General features: G+C 40.4%; 2 protein-coding genes across 4 annotated transcripts; one reads left to right on the plus strand and one right to left on the minus strand.

Moving 5' to 3' along the window:
• The first annotated feature begins 2,756 nt into the window (after window positions 1–2,756).
• Window positions 2,757–7,962, plus strand: LOC103971112 (OVARIAN TUMOR DOMAIN-containing deubiquitinating enzyme 4). Of its 3 annotated transcripts, none has more exons than XM_009385065.3 (6): window positions 2,757–2,990; window positions 5,146–5,267; window positions 5,592–5,632; window positions 6,757–6,855; window positions 6,945–7,109; window positions 7,583–7,962. In XM_009385065.3, exons 1-6 carry the CDS (start codon window positions 2,936–2,938, stop codon window positions 7,596–7,598), a joined length of 498 nt encoding a protein of 165 aa, XP_009383340.1. In that variant the 5' UTR covers window positions 2,757–2,935; the 3' UTR covers window positions 7,599–7,962. The 3 variants fall into 3 exon arrangements, with proteins under 3 accessions (XP_009383340.1, XP_009383341.1, XP_009383342.1); XM_009385066.3 differs by having other exon boundaries at window positions 2,767–2,960; XM_009385067.3 differs by lacking the exon at window positions 2,757–2,990 and adding an exon at window positions 3,066–3,204.
• Window positions 7,963–13,705: 5,743 nt separating this feature from the next.
• LOC135640260 (galactolipase DONGLE, chloroplastic-like) lies at window positions 13,706–16,859 on the minus strand. The gene has a single exon (XM_065154543.1). It carries the CDS (start codon window positions 15,203–15,205, stop codon window positions 13,883–13,885), a length of 1,323 nt encoding a protein of 440 aa, XP_065010615.1. The 5' UTR covers window positions 15,206–16,859; the 3' UTR covers window positions 13,706–13,882.
• Window positions 16,860–16,985: the final 126 nt, after the last annotated feature.

The following is a 16,985-nucleotide window of genomic DNA, read 5'->3' on the forward strand; positions in this document are numbered from 1 at the left end:
TTCACATTTCTTTAGGAACAGTACAACAAAGCTGCACTGCTCCTAACGAAAGAAACAAAAAGAGAAAATAAAGCTGTCTCCTCTGACTAAGAAATCATGCATTCAACATAGTAAATCAGATTGGTTAATGCATTGTTGTACAGATGATGTGTGTTAGGTTTGAGTGTATGTACATAGTTGTGTTTGAAGTAAGTGATCTTCCATATATTGTGTTTTCTCCTCTTCTTTTTCATTCTTTGAAAGTGTTTTCCACCTTTCTTCAGTGTTATGGGTTTTTTTTTTCTTCGATGCAAGCGATCTACATTGTTAGAGATGTAAGTATATTGAACCTAATCCAACATTTTTGCCAAGTTATATTTGTTTAAAGACGGTTAAGAAGATGCATATGTTGAATAACTTAGCCTTTATAGTGTTTTTGTGTTTAGTTTATAGTGTTTTATGAAAACAAATCGATAAACGTTTCATATAAATAATGTAATGATATATTTGAATCATAGGGGTTAATAAATCTAGGATGCAAATGATGTCCCAGTGCAATTGTGTATATGCTAGGCATTGTAAATACTAAAATTATTATGAAAAAAATTTATCTATATAGTGTTTTTGTGTTATCTTTTTAGTGTTTTGGAAATGCCAATGAAAATACTATAACACTTGATAAAAACACTATACCAATTTAACTCAAAAACTTACATATATCACATGATTCTTTCCATAGTATGGATACCAAACTATTTGATTTATTGTTATTTTTATTCTTTGGGTGATCAAATTATTATCAAATTAAGATTGAAGCCTTACTATGAAACCATCTTTTTAATGTCTATGGATGAATGTTAGTCCATATGGTATGATATCATTTGGATGTTATTCTTTCTCTCTCTCTCTCTATATATATATACTTTTTGGAGTGATTTTACATAATTTTAGTGGGAAATAATGCATTACCCGTCTGTCATAGTTCAATTGTAGGGTGATATTGGTTTGAACCAATTAAAAGAAATACTCTAACTCAGAAAAAAAAAAATATTTTGGTTCGACCATCGATATCGTATCATACGGTTTGATATCACTTAAAAATTTATTTTTTCAAATGGCATATCGAATTAGTACATTATCCAAATTATTTAAAACCTTGGTCTAAATTGGTGTAAAAAAAATAAAAAATAATAGAGACAGACTATGCTAAATCCCTTAAAAAAAACCATTTATAGGATGAAAAAAGGAAAGAAAAATGAAAACTGTTCAACTAAGTCTCCCCATATTCTCAACTCTGACCGGACTCTGCCGCATCACAGCCGACACACAGCTTCAAATAAGAGCAGCGGCGGCGGCGGAGAACGACGACCAATCCCCCAAGTCAACCATGGTGTGAGATACGCATCAAGCGAAGACTTGTCAGCTTTCGTTACCTGAGCAGGAAGATATCGCCATCCCATACAAATGCCTTTCTCTTTCTCCCCCACCATTTGACTCTTCAAAAAGCATATCACGACAACTACCACTTTTTGATCAATTTAGCCATCTATTTGATCGAGATCTTACAGTCTGCAAACGAAGTCAAAGTCAATTTTGACCGAGTAGAAGAGTCAACCACGGTGTGTTTTAGAGAGAGAGAGAGAGAGAGAGAGAGAGAGAGAGAGAGAGAGAGAGAGAGTAGGACGTTGTAGAACGAACAAGGGATTGCAACAAACAAAATACAGAAAGGAAATAAAATCATATATATATATAAAAGAGAGTTTGGGTTAGTCTTCTTCTTCTGCCACACCAACCTTCCTCGTTGGAACGCCGTCCCCTCTCCGTCGTTGGATTAGACCGTATGCATTCCACGTTCGACGTTCTACATGCGCCCGCCCATCTCCGCTGTTACCAAGATCAACCCTCATGCTTTTGAATCCAACCAACCTTGCTACTATATATATATATATATAGATATTTGCTCTCTCTCTCTCTCTCTCTAAGATCACCGACCACCATGTCTCGTTGTCTCTGCAGTTCATCAATCCTTCTGATGCTGCTGCTGTGGCAGCTGCTCCTACCGGCTGCCGAGACCCGGCCTTTGCCGAGTCCCACGAGCCGGTGGGCGCTACAGCTACTGCAGGCTCTCCCCAAGGGGCCGGTCGTACCGTCGGGTCCGTCCGCCTGCACCCACAGCCCCGACTACCGCGGGGCGCGCAAGTGCCCGGTGAAGCTGAGCCGGGCCGAGGCAGGCGCCTCTCTCGACGCCACACACCTGAAGGCTACCCCACCTCCGCCGTCGTAGCAGGAGAGTGAAGTATCGGGTGCAGCTCATCTACGGACGGCAAAGCTGTTTGTGTTATTGCCGGGGGTCGGAAGGTTGATGTGGTCAGCTTAGTCCATTCTTTACACTTCTTTTCATATATTTGTTTTATTTGTATTATTTTGGTGGGGATGGGTTTTACTTTGTTCATATGATCGGCCAATTTATCTATACAGGTTCTGTATTCGTGATGGAGATTTTAGAAGCGCCGAGAAAACATCCATCAGCTGATCATTTCTTTTTGTTTCTGTAAAAGACATATAATGAAAGTAAACTCATTGAGAATGACCGTCCGATATAATGAAACCATGCAAAGCGAATCCTTTAGCTACGCTACTCGTAAGAGCTGCACACGAGGAGGAGAGAGAGAGAGAGAGAGAGAGAGAGAGAGAGAGAGAGAGAAAGGAAGGAGGTAAAACGAGAAGGATGTAAAGGAGAGGCATCGAATTCGATTCCTCCCCTTTGCTCCACTCTTTCTGCGCTGCAGTCCACTGGCACAAGCATCATTCCATGGATTCCTCACCTTTCCTCTTGTGAGGTAGCTCCCCCCCCTCCCCTCTCCCAAGCCTCCCTTCTCCTGCGCAGCTCGGAGGAGTTGCCCCTCTCCCTCCACCAATTCATGCCTGCCTGCCTGCCTGCCGTGCTCTGCAATCCATGTCGGGTTCAGAGAGCACGACCGGTAACCATCTGCCCCAGCTGCGATCCATTCGTATGTTGTTTATTCTGATCCGAGCTAGCTTTCCTCTGGCTCAAGCTTTCTTGCTTCCTTTGTCAGCAAGCCATCATCACTTTGATTCTTTTCTTTGGCGGAAAGTTTCACATAGTATTTCTACTTCTTGTCATTCACCTTCGTTAAGCTTTTGATGTTGTTGTTGTTGTTCTTCTTCTTCTTCTGCTGATGGTGCGGATGGAAAGTGGCTTGGGTTTGTATCATGTTGTCTCTGTTGCATTGCAAGCCTTTATCTTGTTTGGCGCAGTAGATTACTCTGTTCTTGAATTCATGGAGATGAATGAATTAGCTATTCATATTTCTTGTGTCTGACTTTGCAGTAGCAGATGTGGTGCTTTACCCCTCTGTTATCTTCGTATTCATCGTCTTCTTGTGTTCAGGAAAGAACGAATTGTAATGAAAATGATTCTGATGTCAAAAAAGAGAGGGTTTATTAGTTGAAGGGAATGATCATACTGATCTATCGCATGAAAAGACAATACTCATCACTTGTCTCTGACTGAGTAGATGAAACAGTTTGCAGCATAGAATTAGATATATTGGGTATTAGCTACTCTAATTGATCAGAGGAAATTACTAGTACGTGTGCAACCTATCAACAACACCTTACTTTTTCCTTGTTTCGTGAAGCATATGATATGACAAGTAGGACATGAAGATGATGGAAGATGAGACTATTTTAAGCACAAGAAGAAATGGCTTCCCTTTGTAGAAAAAATTATACCCCTGTCTTTCTGCAATTCGGAAGCTTTTGGTTTCAATGTTATGGTCAGTGATATGAAGATAGACTGCAAAAGGATGCTGAAATTGTGGAGGTCTAGAAGGTTGCAAACTCTATATTAATCATGGAAAATTGAATATGTTATGGCCAAAATGAATAAATGTTGTTCTACAAGCATTCTGTTCTCTTGGAGGCTTTTATCTAGAGATAATGAGTTAATTTGGATCAAATTTATGAAATGGATTGGTTACCATATTGGTTCAAAGATCCAGTTGTAGTCAGTGTTGGTGAGGTTTGATTAATTATAAATGTATTCTTCACATAATTTTTGTAGTTCTTTCATTTATAGATTTTTCACAGCATATCTTTCTCATATTGAGGGTGGAACTTAGTACAATAGTAATATTACTCCTTTGCAACATGAGAGATTAGGGTCCTAGTCCCGATTTAAAATAAGACTGTGTATATTGATCCTTCGCAGACCTTGTATCAGAGAGAGTTTCATGCACGGTCGTCGTTAGTTGTATCTAGAGAGTCTAGGGAAATCTCGCTAATTTCGATGCATTTGAGCTTCTTTGTAGAGTATAAATTCATCCTTCACTGCTTATTATGAAATGTAAACAAGAAGAATGATGTCTCACTAATTGGGTTTGACACTCCATAACACTGGATCTTCTACTTGCTTTCTATTTTTACTTCCAAAATTGAATGTGCTTGAAAAGGCGTTATGATTCATACGGCCTTATAGAAGGGAGTGGTTTCATCATTTAATCTTGATATATGTAAAAATGTGAACCTGAACTGTGTTCAACTTGATATAATTGGTTCTTGAATGTTGGTGAGATTTAATGCTTGTTTTCTATATTGTAGTGTCATATATATTATGCTTGTATGCAATACTAGTCTAAAGATATTAACACCATACGGCCTCTATGAACAATGTGCAACAAGTTTTTTCTTTGAATTGTTTTGCTTTTGTATGTTTCTTTTCGTTTTTACTTATTTTGATGGAAACTTCTGGAAAGACTACGTTTTATTGATGAAGCAAAATCGGCACGGAAATTGAATAGTTTCCTTTTGTTGAGATTAGTGATAGACATAATTCTAGTGCTTGTGCAGTTCAATTCAATACTGAAACTCAAAAACATTTTCCCTTTTTTTTATCTGCTTCAAGTTCTTTTTATTTAGATTTGGCTATCATTTTCCTTGGTTTATGTAATGATTTGCTTCTTTTCATTGTCATGCATATAAACATTACATTCTCCAGCAGGTATTCACTTTCACAAAGAACATTATGTTTCTTTATTTCCCTTATTTTAGATCATGAAATGGATCAGAATGTTACTTTGCTGTGATGATTCACTTTCAAGAAAATTTTCTTCCATAATGCTTAAAAAAATAATCTTGTTTCAGGAATACCTGGTGATGGTAGATGCTTGTTCAGATCTGTGGTTCATGGTGCTTGCCTGAGAGCAGGGAAACCAAGTCCAAGTGAAAGTATTCAGAAAGAACTTGCAGATGAGCTGAGATCAAAAGTAATGAACCAATCCTTACCTCAATAAGACCATGGTCCCTTCATTAGCAACTCCTATATCATACATGTCAAAAACATCTGGATGACATTTCTAGTTAATGTTTCTTGGTCACTGTTACTTGCATTTCCAATCCTACACATTCAATATCTTAAATCAATTATGTTCGTATAACAAGAAGAAGAAATCATAATATCCTAACTATCTGGAATCGGCTACACATGAAGTATTTGTAATTTTGTATCGTCAATAGTGTTTGTAGTTTTCAAAAACAAAGTGCATATCTACACATGAAACACTGTTGATGAAAACTGTTGGTTGTATCAGGTGGCAGATGAATTCATCAGGAGAAGAACAGATACAGAGTGGTGAGTAGTTATTGGTATCTTTCTATTATCTCTTTCAGCTGATTCTGTAATTTCATCAACTGCTCTCATCCTTAAATAGTATCAGAATAATTTCCTTGCAAGATGAAACTATGTAGATTCAGAATGGGATTCTACTATGTAACACTGCATGACCAACTTACTTATTTTGATGTAGTTTCATGAGAAAGATCTTATTCTCCAACATATCTTTTATTAATTAGTTTGTAGATTCTAGCAGTTAGACAATTCATTTTAGGTCATCCAGATGTTTGAAACTTGATGTTGTGTTAAATGTATGAAATGAGCAAAACAGTACTATTGATTACAATTTACCATCAAACTCAATTTCATTAGAAGACAGGAGATTGTTCATATCATCATACTGATTCTATGAGCATCATCTTGTTGAGAGTGTTATAATCAAATGCTGGTTAATATTAATATATATGAGATCTGTGACCTAAAAGCTTAAAATTATTAAATTATGGGACAAACATAATATATATTATCCGACTTTTTCAAACCTTATCAATGTGGGAGTGTTCTTTAGTCATCTTATTAATCTCTCACACATCTCTTTCTTATTTGTAAGGGTAAGTCTAACTGTGGTTTAGACTCATTTTCTTTTTCACCTGTGACTAACATCTAACTCTTTTTTTCCTTTTTTTTTTTTTTTGACTCGCTCATCTTTTTCTAGCCTCGGCTTTGTACCATTATTGAAAAGAATAAAAGATAAGAAGAATTATTGAAAAAACTTTATTAAATAAGTTTTATTGAAGAAGTGAAGAAGCTTAAATGCATTAAGCTGTCCCTCTCCTATTTATACATTATACAGATTAAGAGGGAGGATTTCCCTCAACAAAATAAAGGATTTCCCTCAACAGAGTAGAGAGATTTCCTTTGGGGAAATCTTATCTACTATCAGTTAACAATGATATATTGCTAATGGAGCTTGAATCAAACTAATCAGAGTTAACATACATAATATCAACCTCTTTCATTCTTTATCTATATATTTAGTTCTCTTTCTAATCTCTCACAACATAAATATTCTCTCAACACATCTAAGAGCTTGTCTTTATCAATAACCTTCAAATAGTTCATCAATTACTTGGTACATACAGGTTTCTTGAAGGTGACTTTGATACATATGTGAAGCAGATCAGAAAGCCTCAAGCATGGGGTGGTGAGCCTGAGCTGCTCATGTGTTCTCATGTTCTTAGGTTAGTAACCCAAATGCACAGATCATAACAAAGCTTCCTAATTATTTCACAGCTTCAAAGTAATCCACATGAAATGTACGTTCTTGCAGGATGCCAATCACTGTTTACATGTCTACCGACAGCTCCGATGGCCTCAAGATAATAGCAGAGTATGGTCAAGAGTATGGAAAGGAGAATCCAATTAGAGTTCTCTATCATGGATATGGACACTATGACGCATTGCAAATGCCTCTCACCAAAACAAAGTCAAAATGGTATGAACAACTCTCATTTGATGCTATGCTGAGCCATTACTTTTCTTCACATCCTTAGGGTCACTTTTTGGTTCATTGCAGATGCCTCTTGGAAGAATAGAGCCCAAATAGTAATATGATGCTATCATTCTTCCTTCATGCAATATGTTCTTTGCTAATTGATCACAATGATGATGAAGCAATTCTAGCAATTTAATATGTATCATTAGCTTCATCTAATGCTCAATTTTATGAAAGCAGTGGAATATTGTTTCTAGGCAATACAAACCCATTCTATTAATTAAAAATAAAATAAATAGATCAAACAAAGAATTATCTATATATTAAAGATGTCTACGGCATACATTTGAGGAGCTTATGGATTAATTTCGAACTCTACATTGTGTGATATGTTTAAAATCATTTTTATTTTCTTTTTTCCTTCTTAATTGAAATCGAGAGCTTATTGTTAAAATGTTTTGGGATTTTTGCAGGTACATGAAAAGTTGAAGAATTGCATAGAAAACAAGATCCACAAGATTTCAGATTACTTGATGTTCTTACATGAAGAATCATTTTAGAGCTAAGAAACGTATCATCTCAACCTCAAGAAATCAACTGTCAACAACATCAAATGTCAACCATCCTCCTTGGGTGTATGATGACACAGCTTATTGAGTTCCAAGTCCATGATATCATGATCATCAATTCATAGTATATGTTCATCATCAAGTATAAATGAGTTGACACCTCTGATGCATATGTGTTCTTGTTCCCTTAATACATACTATGAAGCAAATGTATTCTGATCAATTGGTTCCATAAACACCTCAATTTCAAGATTGCTGAATACAATAATTGAGCTGAAGTGGTACATCTGATGTGCTCTAAATATTCCATATTTATTTGTTCTTGAACCAAACAATGATTTCAGAGGAGGCAAAATGTATCCCACATTTACACAAATAAAAAAGAAAAAAGAAAAGAAAAGAAAGGACTTTAATTTCTGCTACAAAATATTTGAGATTTTTCTTTTTTTTCCATATCCTAAAAATCAGATGTTATTAGGTTTTCTAATTCTAATCTTGCATTTAGTTAGAAAAATAAGATAAGATTATCTTCATATCATGTTATTTGGTTTTGTGATCTTCTGACTTCAACATTTTTTAGAAGATTCACGATGGCTCAGTATTGGTTTGTATGTTGAGTAATTCTATTTCTAGATATTTCACTTAGTGACAAGTTTAGTTATAATTTATTCTGACAAGACAAAATAGTTATAATTTATTTAGTGCCACATCAAGTGAAGAGTAGAGGAACTAAAATTTCAAAGGAGCCAAGAGTTATCTCTATCATCAAATATATCTTTATGGTTCATCCTTAAGAGGTCCAATTGTGCGAGACTTATTTTAGAATGTGTTAGTGAACCTTTACGTCATGGTCGAAGTGTCAGCATAGCTCAGTCCAATCTCAGATGTGCAAGGTTGCCCACATGGATGTTCAGGTGGTGGAAGCGAGCGTCGAGTCGGGTTGTACCTCCTGTTGAGCTAATCGACCTACACGGATCCATGCCACGCAGCACCGTTTCGACCTTACCGGAGCGGCTTTTTGTGCCGCGGGGGTGGTACCAAAATATGCCCTAGCCTCGGGTTCCTTGTGGAGAGGCTCGGGGCATGGCTTAGTGCCTTTTGCTGGCTGGGTTGGCTGTCGTGCTGGGATTGGCCGAGGTGTGTGGCTTGGACACTATTTGGCCGAGGTGCATGACTCGGGCGCTATTTGGCTGAGGTGCACAACTCGGACACTATTTGGCCGAGGTACACCATTCGAGCACTATTTGGCCAAGGTGCATGACTCGGGCAATGTTTGGCTGAGGTGCATGACTCGGGTAATGTTTGGCCGAGGTACATGACTCGGGCACATACTCCGATGTAGCAATCCCCTTCTTCTTCTTCTTCTTCTTCTTCTTCTTTTATCTTACACCTTGGGCTCATCTACTTCCGACCTTGCCGTGGCGGGCCTTCTTCTCTCCCTGATCTGCTCACATGGGTAGCTCCTGGTGGGCCTTTTGTGCGACTCATCATGCTTTCTTGCTACTAGTACCTCTACAGCAACATACTGGTTGGCCTATTGGAGCATCTCAGGAATGGTCGCTGGTGGTCTCTCGACCCGTGACCAAAAGAACCTTGAAGGTCATAGGCCCATCAAGAATGCCTGTATAACCAAAGAAGGGTGGGCATCTGGAACCCCTCGGATCTCAATAATGAAGCAGGCAACGAAGAGGGAGAGGGCTTCATCCTCCTTCCGCCTTAGCCTGAGGAGCACGGCCGCAGACGGTTTAGGTCACGCGCTAGCTAAGAAGTGAAGCTCGAGTTCCCTTATAAGCTGATAAAAAGATGAGACCAAGGACAACCTCAATCGGTTGTACCACATCTGAACCAGGCCTCGAAGGGTGGTAAGAAATACCCAACACATCAAGGCGTTGAAAGTGTCGTATAGGGCCATCTGGACCCGAAAGGTAGTGATGTGCTATGTTGGATTGGAGCCACCATCATAGGCCTCCAACGTCGGGAGGCAAAAGTTGAGGGGGATAGGCTTGTCCTGAATTTCTTGGGCAAAGGGGGACCCAACCAAGGTACTTTCCTTGAGTTTCTCCTTAGATTTATGGAATTCCCTTTGAACCTCATCCAGGTGTCGATTCACTAACCGCAAATGGGCTCGGAATAAGTCATCTGCCGAGTTAGACGATAGGGTGTTGGCTTCGGGGAAGGTCGAGGCAGCGCATCTGGGCACAAGGATGTTGTGCTCTGCCATTGGCCTCGGGTGTCCCGATTGCTCCCCAGTTGGGTGGTGGGCATTTAGAGCCAGAGGTGGTTGGTCGATTGGGATAGCATTGTGAGGTGTAGAGATGAGCATAGGTTGGATCACGAGAGACAACCGTGGGGGGAGAACCATCTGCTAAGCTAGCTGAGGTATGAGGGGTACGATGATCTGCATCATCCCAACTAACACTTACACTTGGTGGGTGAGGTTGAGGAATGCCTCGGCTGAGACAACAGGCTGCCCCATGATGGTCCCGAGAGGCGACGACCTAGGATCATTGAACATCCACCGATAGTGACTCGGGGTTGTGGTTCAAGTATTCCCTTATAGGCTCGGAGGAAGTGGGAGTTGCCCTCCAAACTCGAAGGTCGGGTGAGTCAGGGTGGCTCTTCTCCGGGGCACTCTCCCAGCTTGCTTGGTTGGGGGTGCTCTTATAACATCAGGCCCTCCTTTTGGTGCTAAAATGTTAGTGAACATTTACGCCATGGCCAAGATGTCAGCACGGCTTGGTCCAATCCCAGATACGCAAAGTTGCCCACGTGGATGCTTCGATGGTGGAAGTGAGCGTCAGGTCAGGTTGAGTTTGAGTCTCATCTCCCAAGTTCGGTCTTATCCCTTGCCGAATGGCCTACTTCTTTGTCGCCAGACTCTTGCACATAGGCCGAGGTTGGGAGGGAGATTTTTCGACTCGACCCTTCCAAAGGTTAAGTTAGTGTTGAGTGAAGAGGGAGTTGAATGCTCGATCGAAGTCATCCATTGATACTGATCAGGGGGTTGGCTTTTATACTGTGAATGAGGGTCGATCGTATGTGATACGTTAATGATGGTCGACTCCTCGGGTGACCAACTTGTACCTCCTGTGCGAGCACTGACCGACTTGCACGGATCCGTTCCGAGCTTTTCGGAGCGGCTTTGTGCTATGGGACATCGTCTCGTATGGCCTCGGACAGCATAGGAACAAGCGGTTGTTCTATCTGAGTCCAAGGTATCATGTCGACGCAATGCACCATATCAGCCCTGAAGCTCTGCGTTGGCGCTGACGTGGCTGCTGACTATTGCTGCGGGATGGTACCGGAATATGCCATATCATAATGGACAATTCATTATGGGGTCATATTAGGGGTGCTAATAAACATATTTAGTAACATATCGATTGCGGAGTAGTAGAAGAAAATTCTTATAAAAATTAAAAGTTTTCTGATGTGTGGGGGTGTGGGTGTCCCATCCCAGAATGAATAATTTTTTTTAGGCTCGAGAACTCACACTAATAAAAACAAATGATGACTAATTAGATATTATACATTATAGGGCCCAAGAGGCCTTAATTGTTTTACTAGAGGTACTAATAAGTATATTTAGTCTCATGTTGTCGACGAGTATAGAAATTAAGATTCTATAAGAGCCCAAAACTACTTTCACTTTTAGATATGGTTTTTGGGATCATCATAAAGGATAAATTTTACTCTATCCCATAATGGATAATTTCTTAATGATTTATTAGATGACACTCACCATGAGTGCCAAGAGGCATTTGACTCTTTTAGTGGGGCATTGATAGATATGACACAAACACAAATAAGTTTAAATCGGTAGTTCGTACTAACCGAGAATGACAATTTGTATCGATCCAATAATAAAAACGAAAAAAAATATGATCAAGATGTTTGGGTCTCACATACATGAAGAGTCATCCTATTAAACACAGATCCTTAAAAATCATTCTGTCAAGTGTGAAAAAGAGATTGTCGTATAAGATTTTGATTTCTTTCTTCATAAGAAGGAGAGAGATCATGTACACTTCTCAAACTTTGACTTGGTTATTATGTACCCCTTTGATTTCAGTTCAAGAAAAAAAGAAACATGAACATTTTAAGGAAGTTGGCCACGAACAACACTGTTTTGTCTCCTGATTTTGAGTGAGTTGAAATGAAGAGTACTTGTCCTTTCTCATCCTGACTCTTGTAACTTTGATGAGCTTCTTTTGCTCTCTTTCCTTTGCTTGCATTTGATCTTTTGTCGTTTTGCTTTTATCTTCAACTTGATGTGGAAATTGTACTCAAACTACTGTGGCAAGGCCTCTTAGATTAAGCCTGATGTGACTCATCAAGCATGAAATCTATGCAATAACTGACTGATTTCCCATACATACAGTAACTCTCACCTTTAGTTGGTTGATGAAGAACATGTCAGAGGTCATACTGTGGTCCTCTGTGCATGAGCATGGTGGAAGTCCCACTCATCATGTCATCTGTAAGTTTCAGTACATGTTGGATAGGTTCAGACAAAGCTTTGCTTTGAAGAATGATGCTTATTTGATTCCTTTTTGCTCACCTATACCTTCTTGGGATCTTTAGGGAGTTTGTGCAAGGTGAATTGAATATTGTTTGTGATGGAATGGATCAAAAGGAAGGGTTTGAAAAGCTAAGCTGGTAGCAGTTGATGCATACAAAAATCAATCCAAGTAGAGGGAACAGAGAAGGTTCTTGTGGTCCTCCTATCCTCCAAAAACATAGCCTTAGATTCTAATGGATGTGCAGCTTAGCCTGTTCTAATTAAGAAAAGATCAAATGCTTTAACTTGTAGAGAAAAGATATAACATATTAATGCAAGATCAAAATATTTTGAGAAAATAATTAATTAATTAATTAATTAATAGGGAAGAAGACTAAGTGTTGAGATTTTAGATTGGACAAGTTGGGATCAATTTGGAGGTTGGATACAAATTTAATCTAAAACTTGAGCTCATCAAATTATGATTAAAATAAATATATATTATCCGACTCTCTTAATATTTAGGTTTATGGATTATTTTTTTTAATGTTATTTTATTCTTCATCTTATATATGAATGTTTTTTCCTTAATTTTATGGATGAGTCAAATTATAGATTGATCTCAAACGAGTATTAACATAAACGAGGCCGATCACCGATTCATCTTAAACACTTAAATTTACTAAGCTTAGAATATATGTCAAAACCAATAATTAGTGTAACTATTGATAATTCTTGCCTAAAAATCTACTAAATCATCAGTGACTATCAAGAACTAGTTGCATTTTAAATAGCCTGTTAATCTAATAAATATTATTTTTCTTCTTGATATAATAATACCTATTCTATTATTTTATTGAGTTGCACAAGAAAGTAATGGGTATATTATTTTCCATACAAGTAGATAAATTTCAGTACATATTTCCTTTAATGAATTGGAGATACATCTTCTTACTTAGCATGATATATATGGACTGCTAAAATATAGTGCATTAGTACTAATTTATTAGGGTCATAGATTTCCCATTTCATGACAACCAAATCGGGGTTGTAGAATTAAAATGCTATTATTATGGTATTTAATTCACTTTCTACACCTAACAAAATAAGAACACAACATAAGTTGTTGGTAGATTTCATATCAGTTGAAATGCAAGCTCAACATTGACTTCTCTTCCCCAAGATTGTGATCGTAGCTTTATGATAGGAAAAGAAGTATCATATTATTAGATCAACTTTGTCCCATAGTTGACTAAGCTTACAAATAAAAGTCAACGTCAAGGATGTGCAAAGACTCATGGCATGGAACATCAGTCTCCGATGATGCTTACTGCATGCAGACAAAAATACTCCAATATTTCTCCACCGGCCATTGATTTATCCATTGAAAGAGTTGACATCGTCTCTTTTGGTATTACCAGAATCTACTTGAAGCACACAAGTCAATGCCTCCTTTCAATATTGGATGCTCCATAACAATATGTCTCACATTATGTATTTGTTGTGGTAATTAAGAACATCAATCCTTGAAAGAACTTAAAGAATACATAAAAAATGAATTATAAATGTCATCATTTACAACTTAAAGAATACATAAAGAGACTGAAACAATTATAATCATCAATTGCAAAGAATAAAATGCAGAGAACTCCCAACCCACCATGGAAGCAAAAAAACGATGAGTGATGTGTGAGCTTTTCTCCTCAGATCAGTCTCAGAGACTGTGCCAGATTACCCACCTGCCTTGCTGCATCTGGCCATGGCCATCCCGGAAGTTTCTTATTCGTCTTCTTCCTCAGCAGCATCCTTGCCTTGGCCAGTAGATCCATACCCTCCTTGTGGACTTGTACCACCTTGGGGCGCTTCAGCAAGCCTATGTAGGTCTCCAGATCATGGACGCACGCAGGGTTCTGCATCTCGAAGAAGTCGAGCTCCAGCTCGACTCCTACATGAGCGTAGCAGGAGCAGCTCCATGGCAGCTCGAAGCTCCCCCCGAAGGCCTTCCAGTTCTCGTTCAGAAGCAGCCCCGGCAGCTTGGTGACCGGATCGCGGACGTTCACCACCCGCAGCACCTTCACCCCGAGCTCCTCGATCCGCTTCTTGAAGCCGGTGTTGCCGACCCTTGGCCCGCCGAAGGAGTACACCGCGATGGGTATCTCTCGCTGGGGGAGGCGGAGCCGGTTGAGGCCGAGCTCGGCGAGGTCGTACCCGAAGAGCAGCGCGAGGGCGCTCCCCATGCTGTGCCCGGCCACTGTGATGCTCATCTCCTCGCCCTTGTGCTTGTCGATGAGGCGGGAGACTTCGTGGAGCAGCTGCTCTCGGCAGCTACCGGGGCCGAACCTGGAGGTGGCGTCGGCGGAGGTGTAGAGGCTGAGGAAGCCCGACTCGACCTTCACGTCGCGCCGGGGGTCGTGGGGGTCGAGGTTGGCCGGCGTCAGCGTGCTCATGAGGTTGGCGATCCACTCGGTGGCGGTTACGGTGCCGCGGAAGCTCACGAGCACGTCGCGCCTGCCGAGCCGCCGCGCGTCGTCGTCGGAGGACACGGCGACGTAGCCGATCCACCGGCCGCAGCGGACGCCGGCCTGCATGGGGACTCCGACGCCCGGCGTCGCGTACACGTACTTGGTGATCTCGTAGCCGGAGGAGCCCAGCCCGACCTCCCGCAGCATGCGGCGCTTTCCGTACTTGCAGTTGAGGTGGCGGGGGGAGGTGGGGTCGACGTCGAACGCCTTGTAGCACGCGGCGACGAGCTCCCCGTAGCGGACGATCGCCTCGCGCAGCAGCGGGCTGAGTGGGTCGACGAGGCCGCTCCAGTCGTCGGCGCCATGGATCTTCCTCCACACGCTGGCGAGGCCGCCGATGGCCTCGGGCGTCCTTACCGGGCGCGAGTGGAGCACCGGGGCGGCCAAAGGCGGGCCCTGCGGGGCGAGGAGGGACATGCCCTGGCGCGGGCCGCATGGACGAGTTTTAAGCGAAGTGGCCGGATAGTTGGGCACGGAGAGAGTGGAGGAGGAAGAAGAAGCCATGGGCAAAAACACAAACAGCAACGTGGGGGCGGTGCCGGGGATTATATACACACAAACAGGTGAAGCGCATGGATGTTGACTGGGGTTAATTTTCTAAAGTGTCGTTGATTGTTCAATGGGTAGATTGGATGGCTTGGAATCGCGGCCGGAAAATGCTTGAAAGATGAAGCGGCGGTGCAGAGTCAGAAAAGAAACAGACGACGAAGATGAATGGTCTCCGAGTGAGAACATTATGGCACGTAATATATAACCTTCTACCAACCATACCAGAAAACCTTTTGAATTTTTTTGATAGATACCATCAAAAGAGGTTAATTGAGAACATCAAAAAGTTCTCTTTGCCTCTTTCTCTTTATTTCTTTTCCTCTCCCTTACGTTTATAGAACTCACTCTTTGCCTCTCTCTCTCTCTCTCTCTCTCTCTCTCTCTCTAACTCATTTCAACAGCAGCAAAAGAGTCTCTTGTTCCTACACGTAACATTATTTCTTCGGAAACTAAAAGAACAAGATTTGAAAGAGTATGTATTAATGTCGATCTCACGCATTATGACATCATAAAAGTATAAAAAGGCCAACCAAAATTAAAAATATAAAAAAAAAAAATTGTCCATTTCGAAAAAGAAAAGAAAAAAAGAAGAAGAAGAAGAAGCATAATAATAATGTAGCCAGACTCACTTTCTCTTGGATTTAGGATTCAAAAGTCTTATTCAAAAAAAAATATATATGTATATACTTAAAAATATTAGCTTGATAGTGAGGCATCTGATTTACTTAATATAGATTGGGAGGATCAATGTAAATTTCAAAAAAAAAATATTTGTCTAGCCTAACTGATAGATAAAAAAAAGAATTTTATCAGATCATTGACTTTGCAGAGTATGAATGAGATCTCACCGAATGATCAGCTAAGCCTTTCACTAGAAATCCAGTTTGTGCATTCAAATGGATTGCTCCCTCCCACCATCGTTCAGCAGCAGCCCTTGACTGATGATATCTTTATCCCCTTCTTAGTCTGCCCGTTGAATTAGGTTTACAGCCCCAATGGCTTGGGTGGTCTCCTTACATTGCATTTAGCCCAGAATCCCATCATCCGTCTTTGGCGACGTGCCATACAAAAGCCCTTTTTGTTCTCTTCTTCTGACCACAGCCGCCATTTCTTTTGCAGCAACCCAACCTTAAAAGATGCGTGGCCTCAGAAAGATGGAGGTAGGAAGGAGATATCTTTAGCCTCCAAAAAGGAGCTGTTTGAGGTCTTCAAGATGCGTGGCTTCCAGACTTGTGGCAACGCCATCACCACGTGGGGCAACTCTCTGCCAATTGGAAGACTAACAACTGCTTAAGAGAGTTGCAAGTTTTGGCTTTCCGTGGTCGACTCGAATGTGTGCATGAAGCTACCTCGAACCATGAACAACTTTTTTTGGAGTTCTAACAGCTGATGGCATGCCGACCTTCTCTCACAAATTCTAACGTGGACAGGGAATCAGAATCAGAAACTCCAGGTCTTTACATCATCAAGGATCTTTCGTGATGTCATCATGATCGAGAGATTATAAAAAAAAAAAAACACTAGAAATCATATTTTTATTCATCCAACCATTTTAACTATGATTAAAGATGGATACAAATGGAAAAATAATCACACAATTAAGGCTTTGTTAACCACCATTAACTAGAGTTCTTCGTATGAAACATCAGCTGCTAAATATCACTATTAACCACCACCACCAACGACCAGATTTCTGAGGAAAATTTAGTGACACTTCAGCAAACTTTGCCCCACA

The sequence above is a fragment of the Musa acuminata genome, chromosome BXJ3-6 (assembly GCF_036884655.1).
Source record: "Musa acuminata AAA Group cultivar baxijiao chromosome BXJ3-6, Cavendish_Baxijiao_AAA, whole genome shotgun sequence".
In the NCBI taxonomy this organism is placed as follows: domain Eukaryota; kingdom Viridiplantae; phylum Streptophyta; class Magnoliopsida; order Zingiberales; family Musaceae; genus Musa; species Musa acuminata.

Excerpts from the sequence above, each read along its gene's own strand:
- LOC103971112 (XM_009385065.3), top strand. The coding sequence starts at position 2,936 with ATGTCGGGTTCAGAGAGCACGACCGGTAACCATCTGCCCCAGCTGCGA. Across the intron at positions 5,268-5,591 it reads CAGATGAGCTGAGATCAAAA|GTGGCAGATGAATTCATCAG; the intron begins GTAATGAACCAA and ends TGGTTGTATCAG. Across the intron at positions 5,633-6,756 it reads AGAAGAACAGATACAGAGTG|GTTTCTTGAAGGTGACTTTG; the intron begins GTGAGTAGTTAT and ends TGGTACATACAG.
- LOC135640260 (XM_065154543.1), bottom strand. The coding sequence starts at position 15,205 with ATGGCTTCTTCTTCCTCCTCCACTCTCTCCGTGCCCAACTATCCGGCC.